The sequence below is a fragment of the Salminus brasiliensis genome, chromosome 8, assembly GCF_030463535.1.
Source record: "Salminus brasiliensis chromosome 8, fSalBra1.hap2, whole genome shotgun sequence".
Classification (NCBI taxonomy): Eukaryota; Metazoa; Chordata; class Actinopteri; order Characiformes; family Bryconidae; genus Salminus; species Salminus brasiliensis.
Window position 1 is genome coordinate 17,194,604 of NC_132885.1, and position 25,813 is coordinate 17,220,416.

Consider the following 25,813-nt stretch of genomic DNA (forward strand, 5'->3'; position numbering starts at 1 on the left):
TCACTGCTAAACTGATTAGCATGACAGCTAAAACAACAAGTCATCAAGTTCAGGGCTACAGTGATTCAAAAAAAAAAAAAAAAAAAGAGAGAGAGAGAGCCAAGTCATATTAATATAAATGATACTGCAGCTTGTCTTACAACGAACATGAACATGTGCTATAAATAGTGCGCCAGAGCTAAAGGCATAAGTTATCTACATGCATCATATTTATACTAAGATCATATTGAGCCAAACTGTAACCTTGTTTTGAATGGCTGATCCACAGTCACAGATGTCCTTCATTATGAGCTGAACATCTCCCACTGACACAGTGAAGTCTCCACACGCCCCCTCATAATCTCAGTGTCTGAGGGCAGCCTGACGAGGGAGTGTGTGAGGCCGCCGACAGATGACATGTTAACAGAATCATTTCACGCTTCAGTGCGCACACACACACACTGATTTATTCACACTCCGCCTTTCTAAAGGTCCCTATTCCACTGATTTATGTGTCCCAGCCCATATATCTATTTTCATTTCAGGAAGAATGAAGAAAAGAGAAAGGGTAGAGAGAGGGAAAGAGAGTGTGTGTGTGAGAGAGAGAGACATGATGTAAATGCGAGAAATGATGAACAGCAACAAATGATATCATTACGTCGCTACTGTTAAAGGAAATTAAAGGTGGAACTCCACCAATTCTTCAAAGTGCTCATAATTAGATATAAACAAGGGCATTCAGAGTAGTTTAATGTGGAAGGTGTAGTTCTAGCTAAATGTACCTTCACAATTGGTTATAGAAGTAAAGGTCTCAGACTTCAATTAACTTGCTAGGGCTATGGCTTGTTCACAATCATCGTTAGGAAAGGCCAAGTGATGCAAATTCCAAAGCTTTATTAATTCTCTGGCTTCTCAAACCCTGCCCCAACCATCAGCAGCCATGGTCTCCTCCAAGCAGCTGCCTAGCACTCTGACAATGAAAATAACCAATGCCCACAAAGCACGAGAACACTATAAGAAGACAGATAGACGTTTTCCATGGAATCTCTAAACAAGCCTGATGCATTTTGGAAACTTTAAACCTTAAAGCCTTAACACATTAAGGCTTATTACGCAGTAAAGTGTATTATTCAGTAACTGCAGGGACGTCTGTGCAAACTGATGGCAATATGAGTGGCGAACTGAAGGTGAAATATATATTTTTTGGCCTCAACAAGCAATGGTATGTTGGGTGCAGAATTTTCCTTCAAACACAAACTAAAAGCTGGCTTGCGAAAGAGGGTGTTACTAAGTACTGACCATGCTGAGTGACCAAACTTTTGCTTTGGGCCCTTTTTCATTTTATTCTATTTTAAAAAAGATATAAAATAAAGCTGGAAACTGGAAATAAAAGCGTAATCGTGTCGGAAATGTGTAATCTTTACCATTATGAATTTTGGATCTCAGGTCATCTTTAACTTAATTAGCAATTCACTGTATTCAATATTTTGACCAGGGTTGCCCATACCCAAATATCTGCGTGGCACTGTATATGCAGATTAGTGTCTGAGAAATCGTTTACCAGTACTATTACAATGAAAATAAAAAAAATCATCTAGTTTTACTGGTCAATTTGCATAGAAAATTTTATTTGTGCTGTAGGCATTATGGCCCCAGAGTCAGCATCTTTCCTAAAATGCACCATTTCACATCAAACCACTTTGAATGACTCTCTCTTTACATCTCAATGTCTGAATTAGCAGCAATCTTAAACAAAAACGCCATTAAATTCTTGGTTTATTGTTCAGTTGTTCTTCTTACAGCCCCAGAAAACTAGTATAAAAAGTGTTCAATTGAGTGTTATGATAAACAACCGCCAAAGTGTGGATGAAAAAGAACAGGATAAAAATATATTAAAACACTACCTAAAACTGCTGAGTAGACTGACTGACAGCCCTCTCTCCAACACTTACTGACACTCCTTACTGACACCAGCCTGCCATAACGTAGAACTAAACTAAACAGGGGGAGTGAAGCTGTGAAAAATGAGTGAATTAAGCTCTTCTATACTTGCACTTGGTGCTGTAGACCCCGCTGTGTCCATTACTCACTAAAAACATTATCCAGCTTTTGAGTGGTGGCGCCTTAAAAAAGGTAAGCATCCTTTTATTGCTGCATGTGCAGGCAGGCCCGCATAGTGAGTTGGTCATCATCCAACATCCTGACATTACAAACACTCTTGCCACTGAACACAGTTAAATCCTCACAGCAATGCTCCATAAATCTAATAGAAAGCCTTGACTGGACAGTTGCAAAAGTAAGCTAAACCTTTTTTAATATCCTTGATTTCAGAAGAAACAATGAATTAGCAGGTATCCCAATACCTTTAGATACATAGTACAGTTGGGTTAGCTTGGTCATTAGCTTTGGGCCAGCACATTTCTCTCATTGAACAGAGTGAGATAATAAGGGCGTTCTGATAAAGCAGTGTGGGTGGGACAAACCCAGTCAGCCTTGTGATTGGTGAGGGAACTAAAAGCAGTAACCTTTACTGGTTACTGGTATGTTATTTAAAGAGCTAAAATTGTACATGTATATTGTTGGTCCTCCAGAGCACAATTAAATTTAAAAAGACAACTTGGATTTAGGCTCTCTGGGGCTTTAAATATACAGTACACTGACTGAATACACACACAGTCATATCAGAATATTAAGACCACCTACCTAGTGGGAATATTGAGACCATGTGGGGGAATAACTTAGCTCGGATGACACTAGCGAGACATTGTGGCATGGGCCGTATTAAGTGATGAAAGGCATTTATTATAGAGGTTAACTGGTCGCACCTGTGATGCGTCAATTGCTCTGCACTATTTGCCAGATTTGTCATTCCCCTCTGGCATCAATGGCCTGTGAGGTACCACTGTTATGACCTCTGGGAGGCACTCAATGTGTGTGAAGTCTATTCTATTACTACAGCAGCTCTAGAACATCTCACAAAGTTAGTGGTTTTCTACCCTCCCGTGCTTTTTTGGAAATGCCCTTTTGGACATCCATGAGTCCTTTGCAAATGATTATGGTTTTGCACTCTGCTACAACTGACTGGTGTGCTTGCTTACATATATCTCTTCTGGCTAGTCTCCCTTTAGTCTTCAACATTTCTAAGTTCAGCCATGTCACTCCACTGCTGCATTCTCTTCACTGGCTTCCTGTAGCTGCTGCCCGCATCAGATTCAAAACCCTGACGCTGGCCTACAAAGCCAAGAATGGACCAGTCCCTCTGTACTTGATGGCAATGGTCAAAAGCCCTTCGAGTTTTAAGTACAGCTCGGCTCGACCCGCCATCTCTTAAGATACATGGAAGACAAGCATCCAGGCTTTTTTCTGTCCTGGCACCGAAGTGGTGGAACAAACTTCCCCTGGGTGTCCAAACAGCAGAGTCGGCTCTTCCAGGAGTACTTGGACGAAGAGGAGAGTACTATGGTCTCCTTACTGACTTGTGTTTAGTAGTGTCTAAGCTTAGAGGTATCTATTCAAACTACTGAAACTAGCTAAGGTTTATCTTGAGTAAACAGTGAAGCACTTTTATAAGTCGCTCTGAATAAGAAGAGCGCCTGCAAAATGCCATAAATGTAAATTTGTGCAGCAAAGCCCGTCAGACGCCAACTATGACGCCCCAGACCGAGTTCATTACAAACCAGGATAATATTCAGGATATGACTGGGTATTTTATAAATTTAGTTATTTCCTATATAGTTATGAAAGATGCAAATTGAAAGTGTAAGCCCACAGACCGACTGCTGTATTTTAAGGGTTTTAAATAATGGATTTGTCAGTATGTGCAAGATAATTATGATAACACCCACAAACATACACACACACTCATTAGCTCAACAGTGCCGGGCATGAGATTTATACTATTCAGGCCAACTAAGGCCAACAGGACATCTGCAGCAACATCAGCGTTTTCATGAAGCTCCAGCCATAGTTTCCTTACTGCCAAGCAGTGCGCATGTTACTGCTGTTGCTGAGGCCTGAGGTCTGTGTTACCTTAGCAGCACACTAGCAGCTAACAGCCTTCGCCTCTCCTGTGGGCTTGGTGAGGGACAGATAACATTGTGCTGGGAGCTAGAGTGTCAGCCTCATCTCAATGAGAAAGGAGAAGGCTAATCACACATGCAAATTGCAATCAGAGGGCACAGCCACACTGCATTGTGGGAGATAATGGTGTGATTGTACTGATGACAGAAGGTCAAACGCTTCCACCATCAAAGCACTCAAATAATCGTTAATCAGAATACCGTGTCGGGACAGATTACCTGATTATGGGGGGAAAAGCGTAAAAATGTCAAGCTAAAATGTACTTCACTGAGATTTAATCTCAGGAGGCAAAAGTGGAATTTTGAGGAGGAAAAGCTCAGCGACGTGGCAGCTGAAAAAAATCCGACCTCGGAGTGGAAAGAGGTATTTGAATAGTTTACCTCTAAACACATGGTTCCTTTTTATTGTTCATGAGATCTGGAGCATTTCACTGACAGACAGCAGCGTTTCTCGCTCTGCACAGCGGAATCCTCTGCTTTCCTCAGGGTGTGTTATTATTCTCAAGACAGAGAGGGCAAGCTTGAGGAGAAGGGGCCTGTATATCGTTTTTTTTCCCCCTCTCTCTCTTCTTTCCCCTCCCTCTGCCAGTATCTACACACCTTTCATTCTACCCTGGTCCATCTCTCCTTTTCTATTCCCATCCTCTTCTCTCACCCTCTCTTTTGAGTGTGTGTATGGTGCCCTCTGGTGTCTCACCGTGGTATTTTGAACAGAGCTTTCACAGGATGCATCTCGGCCAGCGGCGGATCTCCATCAGCCAGCTCTATAGCAGTGATACCAAGAGACCACACATCACAGCGGGCATCGTACGAGTAGTCAAACTGTTGTTCGCACGCTATCACCTGCAGACAAGCACAGAGACAGAGACAGATTGCTTCCATAAACACAACGTCCGTTCATATCTTCTCAGTAAACATCTCAGAATAGCACTATGGTGAACTGACGTGTTCCAGACACACAGCCTCTGTATCTGTGATTTATATTTATTTGATCTAATATTTACTTTAATCCGGGCTTTAACACACTGATATTGTTTAAATGGGGAATAATATAGTCAGTACTGCTGGTGCATTTACTGTGCTATGTTATTGTTTTTTTTCCCCCCTTCATCCAGACGTTTTATGCAGGGTTTATGCCGCTCTCCGCCGTGACCAATCATCAAACAGAAGAGCAGCTCCTCCAGACTCAATTCTAATTGGCCTGGAGGGCGAACCCCCTCTAGCCCAATCATCTCGCTTCAATTCAGAATAACAGAAGAAGGGGGGAAAAAACGGCTCTCAGCTATTAACCTTCACGCGACCCCTAACACACTCACACGCGGGAGACACACTTCAGAGAGCGAGCGCGCAAACACACACACACATGCCATAGACAAGCATGCACACACACATGCATAAACACATGCCATAGACACACACAAACTTGTGCATGCATGCACGCACGCACGCACACACACCTGCTAATGCATTTCAATCAGACAATACAGCACTAAGCCGTAGGCGAGCGTAATGACGATATTGGCACAGAGAATAAAAACGTGCTTTAGGACAAACAGAATGGAAATACAATAATAACAGAACAAGAAATGTGTGTGTGTGTGTGTGTGCACAGACCTGAGAGAGTGGGACAGAGGGAGAGAGAAAATGAGAGGGGGCAGAAGAAAAAGAGAGATAGAAAGCCAGACAGAGAGGAGGATGAAAGACAGACAGACAGATATTGACAAGTGAGTGAGAGATAGAGAGAGAGTGAGAGAGAGAGAGAGAGAGAGAAAGAAAGAGAGAAAGAGAGAGAGAAAGAGAGAAAGAGAGAGAGAAGAGGGGGGTTGAAGAAGAGAGAGATAGACAGTCAAACAGAGAGGGATATTGATAAAGAGAAAGAGAAAGGGAGACACTAAGACAGAAAACAAACAGGAAAGAGTGAGAGAGACAGACAAGCAAGCATAGAAAGAGAGAGAAAGAGAGAGAGAGAGAGAGAGAGAGAGAGAGAGAGAGAGAGAGAGAGAGAGAGAGAGAGAGAGAGAGAGAGAGCAGTAAAACAGTAAAACAGTACAAGAACAGTAAAAGCGAGTGGGACAGACACTGAGCCAGAAAGAGGGGGAAAGTGTGAGAGAGAGACATGCAGAGAGAGAGAAAGAGATGGAGAAACAAAGACAGATTGGGACAGACACTGAGCTAGACACAGGGAGAGAGGGGGGTAGCAAAGGGAGACCGAGAGTGTGTGGAGAGGCAGACCTCAGGAGCCATCCAAAAAGGTGTTCCCACCGACGTGTTTCTACGCAAGCGTGCACTTGTCAGCTGCGCCGACACACCTGGAACACACAACACAAACACACACACACAGCCCTGAATCAGACTCCTATTATGAAAATGAGATTCCACATGAAAGACGGATCATAAATGTAAATGCTGAGCTCTGTTTGTCTCCTCCTCTGATTAACATGTTCAGAAACTATCACACAGCCAGTAGCTCCTGGTCTCAGCTACTAATAACTTCTATGAAACAATTAAGAACACACACACACACACACAGATCCACTTCTTTTAAGAGGTGTCACATAAACTGACATGGCACCAGGTCACGGCCCACTGAACCAGCGATCATCGTCATCATCATCAGCGTCTGTAATGAAATGGAGCAGCTTTGTCTCCCTGCAGGGTTCCACTTCCCTCCCCGCACAGAGAGGCAAACATGCCTCAGGCAAGTCATTTACCCCACATCCATCTCGCTCTCTCTCTTCACGCGCACACACACACACACACACAGTTTATCTACTAAATCCAGAATATTGCTATTCAAATTAGACATAACAGCTTAACCCCGTGTCAGGGTCAGCACTGCACAAACAGTGGATCAGCAGAAACTACTAGACTCTCTGCAAACTTCACTCTCTTTTCACTAAGGCTTCATTTAAACTCTGTGACACTTAATTTGCTGATCACTTCCAATGATCTGTCCATAAGAACTGTGCTGGTTAATGCAGGCGCACTTGCTGTACAGCAGAAGGCTCTGCGGGACTACAGGGCCTCCTATAGACGTTCTGTCAGCATGTTGGGGTGAACAGTCTCACTATGCCGGAGGCTCCATGGCTGTCAGCGCACACTGAAACAGACACAGCCATTACCAAAGTCCACCAGCTTGACTCCTCCATCTGTGGTGAGCAGGATGTTGTTGCCTTTGACGTCACGATGGATGATTCTGTTGTTGTGCAGATGCTGCAGGCCCTGGGATGGAAGAGTGGAATAGTGGGGAAAAGAGATGAAGGTTTCAGATGATGCGTGAGCAGTGGATTATCATTAGTAAATAGAGATTAGCACATCTTGTGTCCAAGTGTTTCAGTAAGTGCTATGGAATTGATATGCAAGCACACAGTATGTCCCAATGTTTGTGAACACCTCTTCTAATGAATGCATCCAGCTACTTTCAGTTGCACTCATTGCTGACACAAAGATGCAAATGCACACATACAGCTTGTCTAGTCCCCGTAGAGAAGTACTGCCAATAGAATAGGTCCATCTAGAGCAGATAAGCATGAACCTATTGGTACCATGCCTAATGCTAAGTATGGGCTAGAGGGGTATAAAGACCCTCAGCATTGAGCTGTGGAGCAGTGGAACTGTGATCTCTAAAAAGATGGTGCTCTATTCAATACTTATAATTTTGGGATGAGTTGGGGATGAGCTGGGGTGGTAATCATCCAACATCCCGACCTCACTAGTCAATTACATTCTCACAGCAATGCTCCAAAATCTAGTAGAAAGCCTACTCTGTATAGTAGAAACAGTTGTTCCAACTAAAGCAGGATAAACTACACCTTTGATTTTAGAAGAAACAATGATTGGGCAGGTGTTCCAATATTTGTGTCCATCCGTATAAGTATGTTATGCATGTACATGATAATGAGTGAGGTTTTTGAAGTGTGGGCCATGGAGTTAGGTTAGACGGTTTTAGAAGCTCCACCACAACACACCACACCAACCCCAATTGGCTCAAAACTGCACCTGCAAAGCTTATTTGTGCACTTTAAAGGCTTATAGAGTTTACACAGGTCTAATTAAACCTAAAAGGTTCAGTGAGCTGCTGGGGGAAGAATACTGTTTCTTCTTGTTCTACAGCTGCCCTACAGTGCTTTCCTCGCTCTCTACAGCAGCATCTGCCCTATACCCCCTTCTCGCCCTCCCATTGTGATCCAAAATAAGCATTGTGCTCCTGGCAGACTGCTGAGCCAGCCCCCTCCACTGTGCTGGTGTTAGCGGATTAGCTTAGCAGTGTGTGTGTGTGTGTGTGTGTTTGTGTGTGCGGTGTGTTTATATCTTACCAACAGTGCACCACAGAGGATGTAAGAGATGACTGGCTCCTCCAGACGTTTCTCCCTCATCAGCAAACCTTTTATCAGGTCTGTTACTGAACCCCCATTACACAGCTGAGAGAGAGAGAGAGAGAGAGAGAGAGAGAGAGAGAGACAGAGAGAGACTCAGTGAGACCCCATTCATCACTACTTCATGATTTATAAGCAAGAAAGAAGTACAGCACACACACACACATTCACACCCCACAGCCCTCGTCATAAAAACTTTTACATTTATCTCTTTTCTGCCAGAAAGATTAAAAACAACAGTTACTGAAGATCCAAAGCAGAGATGAAACATTTTTAATGCATATATATGATTTTTTTAAATATACATGGGTATCAAAGACCATATACAACATCTGAATGTTAAATATTGAACAGCATATTGAACAGCATAAGGCTTTTAAGCAACAAGGACCAAAGCCTGAAAAACCTTGAATCTCCAATCTCCATTTCTCCTGTAAAGTTGCCATTTTGGACATACAGGGTTTTTGTGTAATAGCGGTGAAATACACGTTTAGCCAGTAAGTGCGAAGTCGCTTAACCTTTGCTTCTTGTTCAGCGGGACTCTAATGTCTGTGTTTCTGTAGTTAGCTTAACATTTCGGCAGAAGAAGAAAAAGATGACTCACTTCTAGCACCAGCCATAGCTGTCCACCCGAGAGATCCTCAGCCTTGTAGAACATGCCGAAGAACTTCACCACATTAGGATGGTTGGACAGAGAGCGCAGGATATTGTACTCTGCCTCAATCTCCTCATCAACATCCTGCATAGAGATGGCATAGTGATTGCATAGTCAACCTTTCAGCTCCTACTCATATTCTAGTTTACAGTGTAGGTGTAAAAAGTATACGGGGATTTAGCGACTTATTCTAAGCCTCAGCAGGCAATGCTCAAGCTAATGGTGGGAATTCCCCTTGTTTCAAAACAAGTGTTGTAAAACAAATGGACAGTGTTGTGGATAACACGGATAGGCATTTCAGTTAAATAAATAAAATATTAGACTATGCAATCTAGTATAAATGTACGGTACAAACTCAGGCCGCAAATTCACAGTAGGTGATATTTACACAGAGAAATGTGCCCCTTTAAAGCTAGCTAAATGCTAATCAATTGTTTTCACCTCAGTTAACATTACTAGCCTTCACATTGTATAGTTTGAGCTTAAAAGCTGTTAGTTAGCTGGAAGAATAATGTCATTTAATGCCTTCTTTCATGAGATCTATACAAGTTTCTCTACAACACTTCCTCTGTGCTAACTGAAAGATTTCAGTCAGTCCGCTAGCGTCTGCTAGGTCTAGCCTAGCACGGATCACGAGGCCTGGTCTGCGTGACAAACTCGTTTTCAGATAACTAACAGAATCTGCCCATGGTAGGCTGTTCGTCTCAGATAAAAAAATAAGACAAACACCATATTCTTCTGAAGTGAGCATTGTATTTTCCCCCATGTCACAGCTTTAGCACAGCTTTCGCTAAAGGGCTGGGTGCATGTAACTTGTATGCTTGTAACGGTTTTATGGTTTTAGCTGTTATACAGGACTTTGTTTTGAATGAGGAGACAGCAGTGTTTAAGGTTTTAATGTTTGTCTCCATGTACCAAATTATACTAAGTAAATACAGTTTTTTTCATTTTAGGGCCTCTTTAAATCTTATAATATTGTATAATAATTCTGTTTAATGAGACCCGAACATGAACTAATAGGTTAATTTTAATTTCAGTTAAAAATACATAAAAACATAAAAAACTATAATTATCTGTAATGGGAAGATGTTTTAGTTGATTAGTTATTGTATAGGCACAGACATTTCTATGTCACTGTGTCTCTTATATTTGGTTCAGTTCATGTACACATTCCTAATTTGATGGTAAATACAGTCAAAACATAAATCATAATAAAGTTTTACAATTTCTATACATTTAAAGAAAAAAAAACACACCCAAAGACTATTATCTTTGAAATTCTAGCTGAACTATACATCGAGCCATGTCTGTACAAACTGTTGTATGTATGAAAGGAAGACTGGATGACTGAGTGACTGTAATCAGTGACAGCAGCGCACAGCAGCTGTAGCTTCTTCTTTGCACTGCAGCAAAGGGTTATGGGGGTTTGGAGAGATCTACTGTAGTGCCACTGACACACATCACAAACACAGGCTAAACAGCTCCTCAGCAGGGATCGAGAGCGAGAGACAGCAAGAGCGAGAAAAAGATTGACAGGCAAAAGGCTTGGACGACAGCATGAACGTAGCAAGTACAGCATGCAGTCAAAGAACTCAGCAAGCAAAAATGGCAGAATGGAAAAAGAGCATATACTTACTCTGTTTGTGTGACTGGAATTCTGAGATAAGCCAAACAGAGCAGAGCAAAAGGAAGCAAAGCATCTCAGAACTTGCTTTTTGCATTGGCTTTTCTACTGGAGACTTGAGCAGTGATTGTAAAGGCCTTAAGTCTTAAGTCCTTGAAAGTGTGAACTCATTTCCCTGCCCAGCAGCTGCTGATTAGCACTAACAAAGCATGCTAACTAATATCGACACACTAAACGACTGTTAATAAAGCAGTAATTTGGCTTCTTTGGAAAACTGCATGAAGTAAGACTTAAGATGTTTACAATCAAGCCAACAATTGAGCACTGGGGTCAAAAGCACGTGGATATGTTTCCATATCCTTACAGATAGAAATGGATAAAGCGAGCATGTCTATTCTCAGAGTCTTTCCAGCCTATCAAAGACTCACATTAATAGGATCCAGGACTTTTACAGCTGCTTGACTTCCATCTTTCTTGTTGTTGACCTTGTAGACCTTGCCATAGGTTCCCTTCCCAATGGTTTCCACAATGTCCCATTCATCAGAGGGGTCGGCCAGTGACTCCAGCCCAATCATGCTTGACTTGTAGGGATACAGTCCATACAGTGACCTCCTGAACACGGCACACAGCCAAACATCACAACCTGTGCATCACTCAAAGTTTTTTAAGACACTTTATGATGCTTTAAGGGTCATTGTCAAAGAAAAGGGTTCAATATAGGACCATAAAAACAAATTGTATTAATTTATTGCTAAAATTGTACACATTAAATGTATGTTACATATAACATGACTTGACACATATACTTTTAGTCTGTTCTCTCTTTCTTTCTCTCTCTAAAAGGCTTGAAAGGACATTTCACAGAACAGTGTGAACCAGAAGCTGATTGACCACAGGAGTATATGGCTGATGATGACCACCAATGAAGCTCTGTGGCTTTCTCGCTCTCTCTTTCTCTGATTGCCATCAGAGACACTTAACAGGCTTAAAGCCACAGCAAAAAGGTAAGCAGTACACAAACAACACTACTACAACGATACTCACATGGAGAGCAAGATCTTGCTTTGACTCATCGCCTTCACGACAAATGTTAGGTGCTTACAAATATGTCAGGTGATCATAGCAGACCAAAAAAAAAAAAAAAAAAAGAAGAAAGAAAGAAAAACAAAGCTTGTCTCCCAAGAGAGACGAGCCAGAGAGGTGCAGCGACCCAGCAAAGATACTGAGTGGACGCACAAAGTACTTTCCTGTCTCAGAGCACTAAGACGCCCGCAATCCGCTCAACACTATTGGATTTAAGGGAGATTAACTTTGCGATGTCTCAGGACCTGTGCACACCATTTATCATAGCCCACAGGATGTACAAAACTTTCTCTCTCTCCCCCCCTCCACTAAACTGCCATTCAGGGCCAAATCACCACAACAAGCACAGGTATGGCTAGTGGCACAGCCTATAGGGACTATGACCTGTCCTGTCGCCAGGGTAATGATTAACAGAACGCACTAAACGCCAATTGGGACACTGCCTCCACCAGTGGAGGGTCAGATTGGGAGCAGGAATTAGTACTGCATGACATAAGACAGCAAAAACACTGACCATCAAACCACAGTGGCAACGTAACTACAGGCAGTGAAGGTGGGGCAGTTCCACACTGTAAGCCATATTTTAACTTCTACTTCAAATCCCTGAGTGCCTGGGCCCTCAGTACCTTTATCTGACTCCTTATTCCTGTTAATCAAGAACGGAAAGCTGAGGCTGCAGTGGGCAGGCTCGCCAAAACTGAACGGATGAAGACTGGTCTGATGAACCTTAAATTCTGCTGAGGCAAGGCAGATTCAACCTGCCTTGTGTCAACAGTCTAGACAAGTGGAGGTGGTATAAAGATGTGGAGAATGTCTTCTTGGCACATTTTGGCCCAATTATGCCAATCAAACATTGCTTAAATGCCACAGCTTTTTTTGGGTATTGCTGTTGACCATGTGCATCTCTTCAGGACCACAATTTACTTTTGCACAACATACATCTGCTAATGGCTATTTCCAGCACCATGTCTCAAAGCAAAAGTGATGAAGATGAGTTTAGTGATCTTCAGTGGCCTTCCCAGTCACTGGATATGAATCTAATGGCATTCCTGGGTATGTGGTTTATTAGAATGTGGTAGAACTTGAATAAGACCCAAAACAAACATGGGGGTTAGGATCTAAGCAACTATGACAAGGTCCGAATTGTGATGACTGTGTCAAAACATGTGGTAAGTGGTAAGTATCTACCAAAAGTGGTCCAAGAAACATTAACCAGTGAACTGACAGCAGGGTCATGGGTGCCCAAGGCTAATTAAGTGAAGGCTAGCCCACCTGGTTAAATTAAAGATGCCATGAATTCATGATAAAAAGTTTAACAGTTAAAAACAAGGCTGAAGTTGTGAGCGTTGCAGACTAAAAATATAATGTGGACTAACGCTACTAGGCTAATGTAGTTGATACTAGATGACAACCCCCTCAATAAGAGCCGCATAACCAGTGAGACTGTCTGGACAAGCAGCGATACGTTTAACGCTTCTCTTGCTTCTCTGCCAGCTGTGCTGCAGATGTTGCTGAAAGGTTTTAAGGCTACATTCTCAGATACATTTAATTTATATGTGCGATCGTACAAGACCCGGCATCAGAGGTGCATTTATTTGTGGCTCAGGTTGAGGTGGGGAAGGTAAATGATGCTTGGTCAGTGAGCGCTTTGGGCCTGGCAGAATTATGAATCGCAGTGGAGGGTAGACTGAGTGATGGCTGGTGTTTTGCAGCACTGGATGGATATTTCATAGCTCTCATTTATTTGCTGGGAGGGACATGTTAAGTGCGCTCTGACCTATGACTGATGATTGGAATGGGTTCATTTTTAGCTGGAAACAAACATTTGCCAGTTCAGTCTAGAGGAAATACCAGAAAAAAAACAGATCCCAGAAGCCATTAACTGTAGCCTTAACAGGAGGAGGTGGGCTAAAAAGGCCTTGAGCTTTAAAAAGACCAAAATACTATGTGTTTATCAGGACTGCATTCAGACTGACTGCTTTCAAACATATAAACAAAACGGCAAATAAAAAGCATGGTCAGAACACTGTGCTCAGTCACTGAGGCATCCCCGCCACACCATTGTCTCTGTGGAAGGGGTCGTGTTGCTGGCAGCATCTGTGTGACCACAGTGACCAATATCATTTGATACACCCATATTAACTTTCACACACTCCCAGACAGCCCCGCATCATGGCCTTATGAAGCTGAACAACAAAGAATCCCTTTTAGCCCAGATTACACTGTATTAACTTATTTATTGGAAAATGTAAATAAACTGTCTGCTACTCTTGCTGAAACGCTAAGCTAACAGAATCCTGATTAGTGGCATGGCTGTTTTCATTATATCATATACCATCCTGCGAGTTTTACCAAAAAGAAGCCAAAAAAACAACAACAAATAATTATTATGCAATGAAACGTTCCAGATCAAATACTTGCAGAATGATTATCAAATTAAAAGCAAAAAATCATGTAATTGTTATGTAATATATATTAATCATTTACCAGAATGCCTTCTTAACCAAGGTTAATATCAATATTAATATTAAGTATTTTAAACAATGTTGATACTTTATTTTGAGGGTCCCTTATAGATGGGATGTAGACGTCACAGTGTCAATAACTATCATTCAACTCAATATCTTTAAAATGAACTAAACATGAAGTTGAGTATAACAGAATCTATTCAATTGAGCCCTGAACCTACACCTCCATCTGACCCTAATGTTTCAGATAAACAACAGTTTGAGAAGACAGTTTGAGGTTGCTAATAAGTTAAGCACCTGTAGATAATCTATAAAATAAGCAACAAATAATAGAATTTTAAATATACAAAAGAATAAAAAAGAGGGAGAGAAAGACAACATACCTCTTGCGTCAGGTACTTCCCTAGCACGTTGCTGAAGTGACTGTGTGTGTATCTAAGGTGCAAACATGTCCTTGCCTAAATCATGCTAATCAGCTTTCATGAATAGTTCATTAAGTTGTAATCGGCAATGTGATCTAGTTTTAAATATTCAAAAGCAAGATGTAGCCAGTCATAAAGAGGCTTGATATGGAACACTCAGGTTACTTAAACACACACACACACACACACGTTTGTGTGTTTGTTTTCATACAGTGTCAGGACAAGTGGTCACACTTACATGCAATATATGAAATATGAATTCTCATATTATATATAAGAATGACTAATATTAACAATAATGACCCAATTACCACCATCACCACCAACAGTAATATTCTAAACCTTTATAGTCTTGACCTGCTGTTCATTAGCTGATCTTTTTTCAGAGTCTATTACTACTATTACTATTACAAACAAGAAAACCACATCACCATCAACACCACCAACACTAATACTGTTCTGACTGTCCTGCTGTTCATTAGCTGATCTTCTGCTGATCATTTTTCAGAATACAGTCAGATAAGAATGACAAATAACAATGACAACATCACCAAGAACATTAAAAACAACAATAATAATCATGTTCTGAATGTTAATAGTTGTGTCCTGTTGTTCATTAGCAGATCTTCTGTGTACCAACTTTTCAGAATATAGTCAGAGAATAATAATAATACAAATAATAACAACAATGATGTAGGCTAGACCAGTCCTTACCAGCTTTTTCAGCTAAGCTTTTTTTGTCCTGAAAATGTTCAAAAACAAAGACACATACACACTGTCACAGTGTTCACTTCAGGTGAGTATGATCATAAAAGAGTTTTAATGTTGAAGCCTAATTATCATAATATCGCTGTGTGTGGGAGAGAGAAACCCAATAAAAGATCATAAAGCAGACAGCAGGCACACTAAAACACCACGCTCTCTAAAACAGAGGGCCAGAAGCTGCACAGAGCTGTCAGTCAAAAGTCATATTTGCAGACATCATGGATGCTTAGTCGCCACGAACAGGAACTCGCTCTAAAGCACCACAGCATTTCATCTCAGCACGATAAACATCCATGTTCTACTTTCACACTCCGCCGTCTCGGGTCAAGAACATAGGTGTCGTTCTAATTGCCCCACACTCGTGCCTGTAGGCCACCAGACACACACGCTGAGCCTGGCACTGTTCTGCTACAGCGGTAAACAGTGGCCATGTTGCTATGGGCTCAGTGTCAGGGGAGAATGAAGAACAGGTGGAAGAGGACCCGAGTGAAAACAACAGCGCTGCACAGTGGTACATCACATCCCAGCACTCTTCCTCTTACAGCGCTACGAAGGATGAAGCTTAATCATTCAAGATGCCTCATTTTCTGCCAAAGTCACAGAATGTCCTCACAGGCAGTGTGTGTATGTGTGTGTTCTCTAAATTTTTGCAACTGTAAATCCACACAGACAAGACCATCTTTTTGGATCAGACTGGATGTGACCCATGAGCAGCAACAATTAGCTTATTTTAAAAGCTTAATTAAAACAACTCAGGACTATAGAATAGAAAACCAGCCAGTGCACTACATACCCTTTTGGGTTACTGTGTGTGAGGAAAGATGATATGTTAGAGAGAGAGAGAGAGAGAGAGAGAGAGAAAGAGAGAGAGAGAAGAGAGAGCTTATATTACTGTGTCAGTCTTACACTGCAATACTGATGATGAAAACAGAGTGAGAACTCATGAATAAAACAGGTGGGAACACTCTCTTGGTGTAGCACCACAACTTTAACAAGCCACCAATAATCTTTAACTTCAATGCCTTTAATACACACCACGTCTATCAGTCCCATCACAAACTGTAAGTCCCAGTCAAGAAATGCTATTGGCAGCAGCATTATGTGAGAATTGGTATTTCTTGCTCATGGGCTCCCCCAACAGTCATGGAAGTATAATTCACGCTTTGAGCCATCACCGAAGGATACACACTGTACACATGCATTTCTGGACAAGCTGAGAGATACAGAACCCTCACTAAAAGTGAAAGAAACATGTGGACTGAGATGGCAGTGTAGTATTACAGGATTTTACACTAATATGAGTCGGGTTACGCAGCGTTATGCAGTTTACCAAACATTTAACAAAGTCACACAGTGCAGTTCGCTGAATGCCAGCCGGAGAAAGCTAAAAAGCTAGCCCAGCTCAGCTTAGCTCAGCTAAAAGTTAACACAGTCAAATGGATACAATCTCTTCAGCTAGCAAACTGAGCAATATGCCGAGATGACATTAGAACAATTACAACAAATAATTACAATGTTATGCCATGCTATGCAGCTCCTGTGGGCCGTTGCAGTGACGTGAAGCAGCCAATCAGAGCAAAGCATCCTCATTTTCTTTTTCTTCGTGACCAACATAAAAGAAAAATTAGCTAATATGTTACATTCTGTGGCAAAACAACCAGGTTCTATATGTGGTTATTTTTCAACCCAACCAAAAATCACACTCTCACATACTAACTGTTTATACACATAATTTTACACAATCAAATACTGAGTAAATGTGTTCTAGGTCAAGATAAGACATTTGGAAGACATAAGCACTTATATGCCAACCACAAAGGCAAAGCAACCATGTGACAGCAAAGACCTGCAGGACGGTTTAGCTGATTCCGGGGTGATGCATGGACGTGTACTGAAATGAGCAGATGCGGTGAATTCTACAGAACAGGCCTTCACACATCCCTCACTGACTAGTAAACACAATTATAAGCATCCATAAACTCTCAGTACCCCTCACTTAATACCCCTATACAACAATAACTACCCAAAAGTACCCGACACACACAGACTTTTATCATGACCTGGCTACACCAGGGCAACAATACCCGGTTCTGTCCTGTATAATCCTGTTAGGTGGATGTGAGGGGAATTCAGGTCTTTGCTGCGTCCCCCCTGCTGTGAGTTCTAATGTAATTAGATGCCCTCGCTGTCTCTTTTTACCGGCAGGTGAAGACCTCCTCACGCACACAGCTCAGCATTTCAACTGACCATCAGATGTGTTGCTCTATCTGTAGACTTGCAGAAAGACCCACACTTCATTGATAAGCAATATTTGAGGTTTATGCATGATGTGTAAATATTTACACCACATACTATGAGTCTGAAAGTAATGATGCAACTGGACCAGTTTAGGGATGTTAGAATTGCTTAGTATCACTTGTGTCCTCTCAGGCTATGTTCATATGAGTTCATCCTGCCTTGGAGTAACGGTCTCTACTGTCCAGTGAAGGCTTTCTACTAGATTCTGGACACTGCTGTGAGGATTTGACTGCATTTAGTGACAAGAGCTTTAATGAGGTCAGGATTTTGGATGATCACCACCCCACCTCATCCCAAAAGTATGGGATGGAGCACCATCAATCCAGAGAACACAGTTCCAGTGCTCCGCAGCTCAATTCTGGGGGGCTTTAAACCCCTCTAGCCCACACCTGAAACCATTAGGCCTGATGTCAATAGGGTATAATGGTTATCTGCTCCAGTGAGTCCTATTCTATTGGCAATACTCCTCTACAGGGCCTAGACTAGCTGTGTGTGTGCATCTGGACACCTCTGTCAGCAATATGCGCAACGTAAAGCAGCTGAATGCTCTCATTAGAGAGGGTATGTTCATGTTTTAAGCCTATTTTTAATGTACTTTTCCTGTACTGTCACAAAACCAGCCCATTAAATTCTAAGGGATGAAGAACGGTTGGAAACGGTCATTTACAAATGAATTATTATGAATTATTTTGGTACATAAACCCACACAGACACATGAACATTATGGGTAAAAGGATTTTCTCTCTCACCAGATCCTGCCGTGAAGATGGTAGAACTCTTTGCCCTCTGTTCCCTCAGAGTTAGCCAGACCCCTGAGTAAGAGGAACAAAACACACACACATAAATAGATCAGCCATAATATTAGTACCAGGTGACAAAACATCCAATCCAAAACATGGATTATATTCATTCACAGTGGCGTCTGTCGAGGGTGGACATAATAGGCAAGTAAACGGCCAGTTCTTGAAGGTGATGTGTTGAAAGCAGGTAACACGGGCTTGTAGGGTTTTTTTTTCCTGGTATGCAGTGGTCAGTGCCTACCCAAAGTGGTCCAAAAAAGGACAGCCAGTGACCGGGCGACAGGGTCATGAGCACCTAAGACTCACTGATACAATCCACAACTTACAGAACGTGAAGGATCTGCTGCTACTGTCCTGGTGTCAGGTAGCAGAGGACACCTTTAGAGGTCTTGTGGAGTCCATGCCTCGAATGGTCAGATCTGCTGAAGGGGTATCTACTAGATATTAGGCAGATAGTGCTACTGTTATGGCCGATTGGTGTAGAAGCCATGGAAACAATCATACACACAGGATACAGGTATCCCTCAGAATTAGCCACGTCCCTGAGAATAGAGAGTAGAAAACACTGGACACATCGTGAACCTGATCCGTGTGCAGCTAAACCTTGAGCTTGGAGTCAGACTACACTCACACACTTCTGAAAAGCTACAACTGGTCCTTGGTACCCCTAAAAAAAATTAAAAATAAAAAAACACCCCATACAATGGCACTAGCTGCTCATAATTATTATACTAAAATGTTTAGCTTGTGGAAACAACACAGCAGACAGAAAATGAGATGGTGGCATTTAAAGTTGCTAAACATTATGATTTAATGCAAATTACCATTAAAATCGAATGCACACAAAGTGATGCTGAGGTGTGTATGCATCAGTAGACTATGCATACCTTACGGGTGGAGGAAAAAATAAGATATACAGTGGCATGCACAGATGTCTGTTACTGTGAATGGTAAAATGGTACTGTGAAGTGAGTAAAAGATGAGCTGATTTCCAGTAGTCATGAATATGACATTAATATAATAAGCTTACTTTTTTTATTTATATATTTTTTTTATATAGTTTTGAAGTGAAAAAAATAAAAAAGAACCTGAGGCAAACGTTTGGGCATTGTTGTATTTGGCAAAAAGCAAAAAAAAACCTTTTTGGCAAAGGCCTGGAAACACTTTTTGTAGCAGCTAAGAGGCTTACAGTTGTTGTTTGGGGAATTTCTGCCTATTCTACCTTCCTTACAAAGGCCTCCTGAGCTGTTTTGCATGCACTGCTGTTTTTGAGGTCAATCCACTTATTTCCAATGCTGTTTAGCCCAAGGGGGGACTGTGAGGGTCAGGGCCAAACCTTCAGCTTTGTGCCTCTTGAGGTAGTCCATTGTGGATTGTGAGGAGTGTTTAGGATCTCCATCCTGCTGTAAAAGACATCCTCTTTTTATCTTCAGTTCTTTCCTTCACAGATGTTGCTGGTATTTAAATGAATCTATTCTTCCCTCGATCAGCCACATGTTTCTTACGCCACTGGCTGCAAAACAAAAGCCCAAAGGATGACCTCAGTGTTTAACAGTTGGAGAGGTGTTCTTTTCATTTGCAAAAAAAGATGAAAGGACCTGTTTCCAAAACGCATCAGGCTTGTTGAGATGTTTGGAAAATGTCATGAAGGCAATCTTCAGTCTTCAGTAGAGGAGTGCTGCAGAGTCTGCCGGTCAAACAGGGGGTTCGACTTGCCCTTATAACAATACTTTCAGCAGGTCCCTCTGAAAAGTTGCTTGGGCTTCCAGACCTCAACGTGACCTCCAGTGTTCTGGTTTACTGTCATTTCTTAATTCATTTTTTTTATTCTCCTGCTTTGTGGGCATCCATCATTTTCATGTTCAGAGTGCTAGGCAGCTGCTGAGAGCAGCCAGTGGTTGCTGGGACGAGGCCTGAGGAGTCTTTGAGGAGTCTGACATTTGCATCACCTGTTCTTTCCTAATGATGAAGCCATAACCTGAGGTCATAAGGTCTGAGACCCTAATTACAGTTTTCACAGCTCAAATCTCTTGGGGCACCCAAACTTTTGCATGGTGCAGCTATATATAGTGTTTCACTCTGAACATGTATAAAAACTAAAAGAATGCACTAATCTTAAACATAATAATATGAATATTAATATTATTATTATTAATAATAATAAATTCTCTTTAACCTGATGCCTTTGAAGATCAGTTCATCTTCTACTCACAGTTGCAGAACTTTTCACCCCAGGTGTCCAAACAGAAAAACTCGTGCAGTTAGAAGTGTGTTCCTGTATCGTGGTGTAACTGCCTCCTTACCCATTCTTCACCGCATCAACTCTCCCACTCACATTTCCTGCAAAGAGAGTCAAAGGCCGTTTCAAACACGCAGCGAGGATCTGAAGCCTGCTGCAGTCCCATACGATTGCACTTGGAGCTCATCTGAGAGGCAAATCCCGCCGTACAGCTGCTGTAAACACTCACTGCTCTGATCAGCTGCAACACCTTAGAGGACGCTGAAGCATCCACACAACGCAAGACTGCTCACTGCCACCGTTCACCTTTTTCTACCATTCTGCGCTGCCAGTTTGAGAAGGCGTGAGGTTTATCAGTAAAGGCTCGGACATGGAGAAGAGACTTACCTGCCATTGCTGTTTCCTACCATAGCCGAAGTGATTTTGGAGGCTTCCTAGGTTCGACCTTAATTATTAACTGGAATTTGATAAGTGGCTGCAGGTTCCCTTCTAAGAGGAAGTGCAGCTCCCAGTAGACCTCAACTCAGCCTGCGTCCCAAACCACACACGTCTACACTTTACTCACTGCATTAATGAGCGCACTTGTAAAGGTGGTGCACTATTTTGAAGCACATTGTTTAGTGCGGTAGTGTGTGATTTGGGACGCAGCCCTATGGAGCGCAGCTTTACGCACCAACAATGATATAAGCATATGTAAAAGACTTCTCTTATACTACTACTACTACTACTACTACTAATAATAATAATAATAAAAATACAACACCAAAAACTGCTTTCATCCCAATATAAAATTCATCTCTTAATCATTAATTAAAAAAAAAAAGCAAGTCAGAGAGATTTTTTCAGAATGTAGCTTGAGCTAATTTAATGTCAAATATAATGCTAAAATATTTAAAACCTATATCAATAAATAATAATACCTACTGTATATTGTTGAGCAGGCATGCACGCAACTCCACAACAATTCAGGGGGTTCATTCCCGGAGTGTTTGAGCGATGGGGCGTCAGCAGAAGAATCTGAAACCCACAGCCTGTTCAGATCTCCCAGTTAGCTGAACTAATGAGAAGTGTCATGTGAACTAAAGGCCCAGTCCCAGCCTCTGTGTGCTCTTTATTACAAAGGGTTGTTTTCCAGGCCTCTGAAAACTGCGGCAGTGAGGGCCGGACAGAAAGCTGAACTCTCCTCTTATTAACCCAGATTTGTATTTATTTAATTATTTACTACACACTGGGTCCAATGTCTTTCTGAGCCCAAAAAACACCCACACCAATCAATCATCCCAAATAGAAAAGAAAAAAAAAAAATACAACCAAATCAGAGCATCTTTATATTTTATTCACATATGTTACATTTTGCATTTAAATGTCTGTCACCCTTCCCGATTAGAGATCAGAAAGTTTGAATCAGCACCTACAGTAATGTACTGTATTTCTGCCTCTCTGTCACTCAACTCACACCACACCAAGGACAAGTTGCAGCTTTCAACTCCAATGTACACCCATTAACTCTCCACAAAACTGGCGGTCTATACAACGTTTGGGCTGAGAAAGACAAAAAAAAAAAAAAAAAAAAAAAAGAGAAAGGAGAAAAACAGCAGCATGCAAGAACTCAGAAAAGTGAAAGACAGAAAAGAAGAGGAGCAGGGAGCATAAGTGCCAGAAGCATTTCCCTCCTGCACTCAGTGAACACAGCATGGATAACAGGTTGACAGGAAAATTAGGCTGGGCCTTGTATTTATATATAAAAAATATATATACTGTGGGGGAAGAAAAAAAAAAAAAAGAAAAGAAAAAAAAAAGATATTGCCCAGGACAAATGTACGTTTAGAATGGTCATTCATTGACACTTTGGTGGTGAAAAGAACTGATGTTGGGTTTAAAAGAGAGCTCTGTGGAGATCATCTTGTGCATCTCTTCTGTTTCACACTACACCAGCAGTTCAAATTGCATAAGGTGATTCTACAATTTGCTGTCGTATCTAAAGGATACCACCACAATAAAAAGTTAATAGAATCATTCAAACCCTCTGTGTTTTGCCCCTACAATGACTGGAAAACTATAGCCTTAAACATACAACCCCAAAACTCACAGAGCTGTGTACTCAACCTGTGTACTCAACCCTACTAAACTGTGTGTGCTGGTGGTGGGGTCTCTCCAGACTTGAGCTTAAACCCTTGTACTAAGGCTTTGCACAAATTTGATTATTAAAGCCTGAAATTGATTCCATTTGTAATAATCTATGATAACATCGTCACAAAGAATAAGAGGACTTTCAGCTTCTCAGAGAAAAATGACAACAACAAAAAAAAAGCGACAGGAGAGAGAGGAACACCAACAGGTAATCAATAAGCTAACTAAAACATACTGAGAGTTACAACTAAGTGCTTTATAAAATATCAAGGAACAAACAACAAAAATAATGAACAAGACCCCAGGTGTATTAACATACTCTTATTTTAGAAGGACAGTTTTAAAAGTCAGTAATTCAACAGCATTCTGAAATTCCTCTGAAGGCAATTCCGGAGAATGCATTTTGAGGCTGATACCCAATGGAAATCATTATAGACACAACCACCAAGATCCAACATCAGATCATCCATTTCAAGTGTTTTTTTTTTTTTTTTTTCCCCAGAAAAGCTTACGTTTAAAATAATACACTCTGTCCAATTTGACTGAGGCCTTTAAACAGAGGGGACATCATGGTCAACCATGTCTTTTTGAATGTGTGGAGGACGGACTGATGATCTGGGCAAGGTCAAAGTTATAGGAAAGAAAAAAGGTGATTGCTTCTTCATCAGTGAATTACATTGCCTAAACCAGTAAATTACAATCCGGTGGCCTCTGCTCAGATTACAAAAAGTGATGCATTGTCTTTAAATAACTATATTAAATATTTTTGTATAAACCCTTAAAACTAAGGACTTATTAATGACGAAATCCTGCAGATGCATTACGCTGAAGTACCAAATCTGATTGTATTGTGGGTGCTGCGAAGGTCACCCTAACCTGAAGCCAGGGGGTGGAAGTTGAACCTGTCTGCTGATGTTGGGGCAGTTTTCTTTAATTAGGAATCGAAAGCCCTGTACGGTCACTAACATTTGGGATGATTCCCAGTAAAAGATATAGAACTGATGTTGGCATGGCTGGATGGCATTTTGCTGGCTGAAATTACTCATCATAAGTCTTGAACTGAATTTAGACAGGGAAATCTAAAAGGGTGTTTGACCTGTAGCACATCTGCCAATTATTAAAACGTTTGGCAGAGTTTCTCAGAAGTGTCAGAGTCTCCAGCAACTTCATATCTAAAACAAATATATAATAATGGTAATAATAATCCTCAGCAAAACTTGCCAACTGTCATGAACACACAGCCTTCTGATTTTTGAGAAAAAAAATAATAATAAAAATCATTTTTACAAATGTTATAATTATCTCTCAACAGTGAATAGCAGCATTTATTTAAATATTAAAAAATTCTCTTCAACTACAGCAAAAAAAAATAATTCCTGAGGATGGTTGCAACTAGACCTTGAACCAGAGATAAGTCTCATCTTACCTTAAACTACAATCTGTTGATAAACCCATTTATCTACCTTCTAAAACACAATTTCATTCATGCCGGTGCCAATCCATGGCCCAATTTTCCCAAAGCGTGGGCAGACAACAGTCTACCTATAAGCAGTAATTGTTGTTCTACCATTCAGTGCTGATCTTTTCAGTTCTGCTTACAAATGACACTTTTATCCCATACCAGCACTTGAAGATTGGAGTTGAGAATGAAACGAGATATGCGACAAATCATCTGGAATGACTAACATTATTACACATTGCTCTAATCAGAGGGTTATGATTGTGGCTGATAAACGTGGTTGATAATTACGGCTGATATGCTCTTCTTTAGCCAGTTCGGTTTAGCATGGATATTAAACATTTATTCTAGTTCTCGACATCCATTGAATAAAGATGATCTCTAAACAGGCCAGATTTTGGTCAAGATTTCCTATACTGATCATGTGTTCTTCAGAAAACAACAAACGGCTGCTGAGTTTTTCCTCCTCGGCACGACTACACTGGACATTTATTTTCTGAGAGGTGCAATCAAGCAACTCATGCTTCAAATATCACTCACTCAAATGCACTCAGCAATGGGCTAATCTGTGCTTTTACGGTGAGCCTGTCCCAAAACTAAAACAAAAACAAACCCCTCTTCCCCTCCCCATCCTGTCCACGTTCAAATCCAAACTGAAAACCACTTTAAAACCACACACACACACACACACACACACACACACACACACACACACACACACACACACACACACACACACACACACACACAGTTAGTCGTTAGGCATGATTGTACACTAAACTTCACATAACCAAGGCTGTAGCAGCAATCCACTCACGGCTTGTTTCATTTATATTACATGATAGCATTTATCAAAAGGAGATACAGAGGGTGGCACTCATGCCCAGTGTGATCTGGCTCCTCCGGGACTGGTTTGGGTGTATTTGTGTTAAAGTCCGTTGTAGTGGGGACCCCAGCGCTTGTTGATGTGGTCGAAGGTGTGAGACACCCATTGCTGCTCCAGCACACGGTACCTCTCCTCACACAGGAACAGGGGCTTGCCTCGACTGCAGACAGACAGAATCAACACTGACTTAGAAACACTGGGACTGGGTTTCAAATCTAGTGCTACACAGTTCCTCTTCTACGGTTCACACCACTGTATTCTTTTCATTTAGTCCAGTTTGTTTCACACTGCAACAACCACAGCACACCAAATAATGCACAAGTTCAATGGGTTTTTTGACTGGCATAAAACATTCACCTATACCTTATTCACAAGGTGCATCTACAAACTTGGTCTATATAGTACTAAAGTATTGGGACACCTGCTCATTCACTTTCTTCTGAAATCAAGGGTATTACAAAAAAAAGGTTTATCCTGCTTTTGTTGGAGTAACCGTCGTCACTGTCCAGGGAAGGCTTTCCACTAAATTGTGGAGCTTAAATGCAAACAG

The 25,813-nt window shown here is 41.4% G+C and overlaps 2 protein-coding genes across 11 annotated transcripts in view; both read right to left on the reverse strand.

Annotated features, from left to right (window-relative positions):
- Positions 1-21,773, reverse strand: part of myo3b (myosin IIIB) — a 103,568-nt gene extending 81,795 nt beyond the window's left edge. For 3 of the 8 annotated variants that reach the window (XR_011980020.1, XM_072685864.1, XM_072685862.1), the window contains exons 1-8: positions 20,762-20,883; positions 18,499-18,561; positions 11,142-11,325; positions 9,039-9,173; positions 8,375-8,479; positions 7,181-7,280; positions 6,291-6,367; positions 4,756-4,901 (exon numbers count right to left, since the gene is read on the reverse strand). Coding sequence is in view for 7 of the 8 variants with exons in the window: in XM_072685864.1 (XP_072541965.1) it covers positions 4,756-4,901; positions 6,291-6,367; positions 7,181-7,280; positions 8,375-8,479; positions 9,039-9,173; positions 11,142-11,288 (710 nt within the window). In the remaining variant the exon portion in view is untranslated. Of the gene's footprint in view, positions 1-4,751; positions 4,902-6,290; positions 6,368-7,180; positions 7,281-8,374; positions 8,480-9,038; positions 9,174-11,141; positions 11,326-18,498; positions 18,562-20,761; positions 20,890-21,712 lie in introns of those variants that run through there. The other 5 variants (XM_072685867.1, XM_072685865.1, XM_072685863.1 and 2 more) reach the window with 4 other exon arrangements.
- A 330-nt stretch (positions 21,774-22,103) lies between these two features.
- Positions 22,104-25,813, reverse strand: part of ubr3 (ubiquitin protein ligase E3 component n-recognin 3) — a 49,239-nt gene continuing 45,529 nt past the window's right edge. For all 3 annotated transcript variants that reach the window (XM_072685871.1, XM_072685870.1, XM_072685872.1), the window contains exon 39: positions 22,104-25,423. In XM_072685871.1, the coding sequence (XP_072541972.1) occupies positions 25,306-25,423 (118 nt within the window). In that variant the 3' untranslated portion in view covers positions 22,104-25,305. The remainder of the gene's footprint in view (positions 25,424-25,813) is intronic.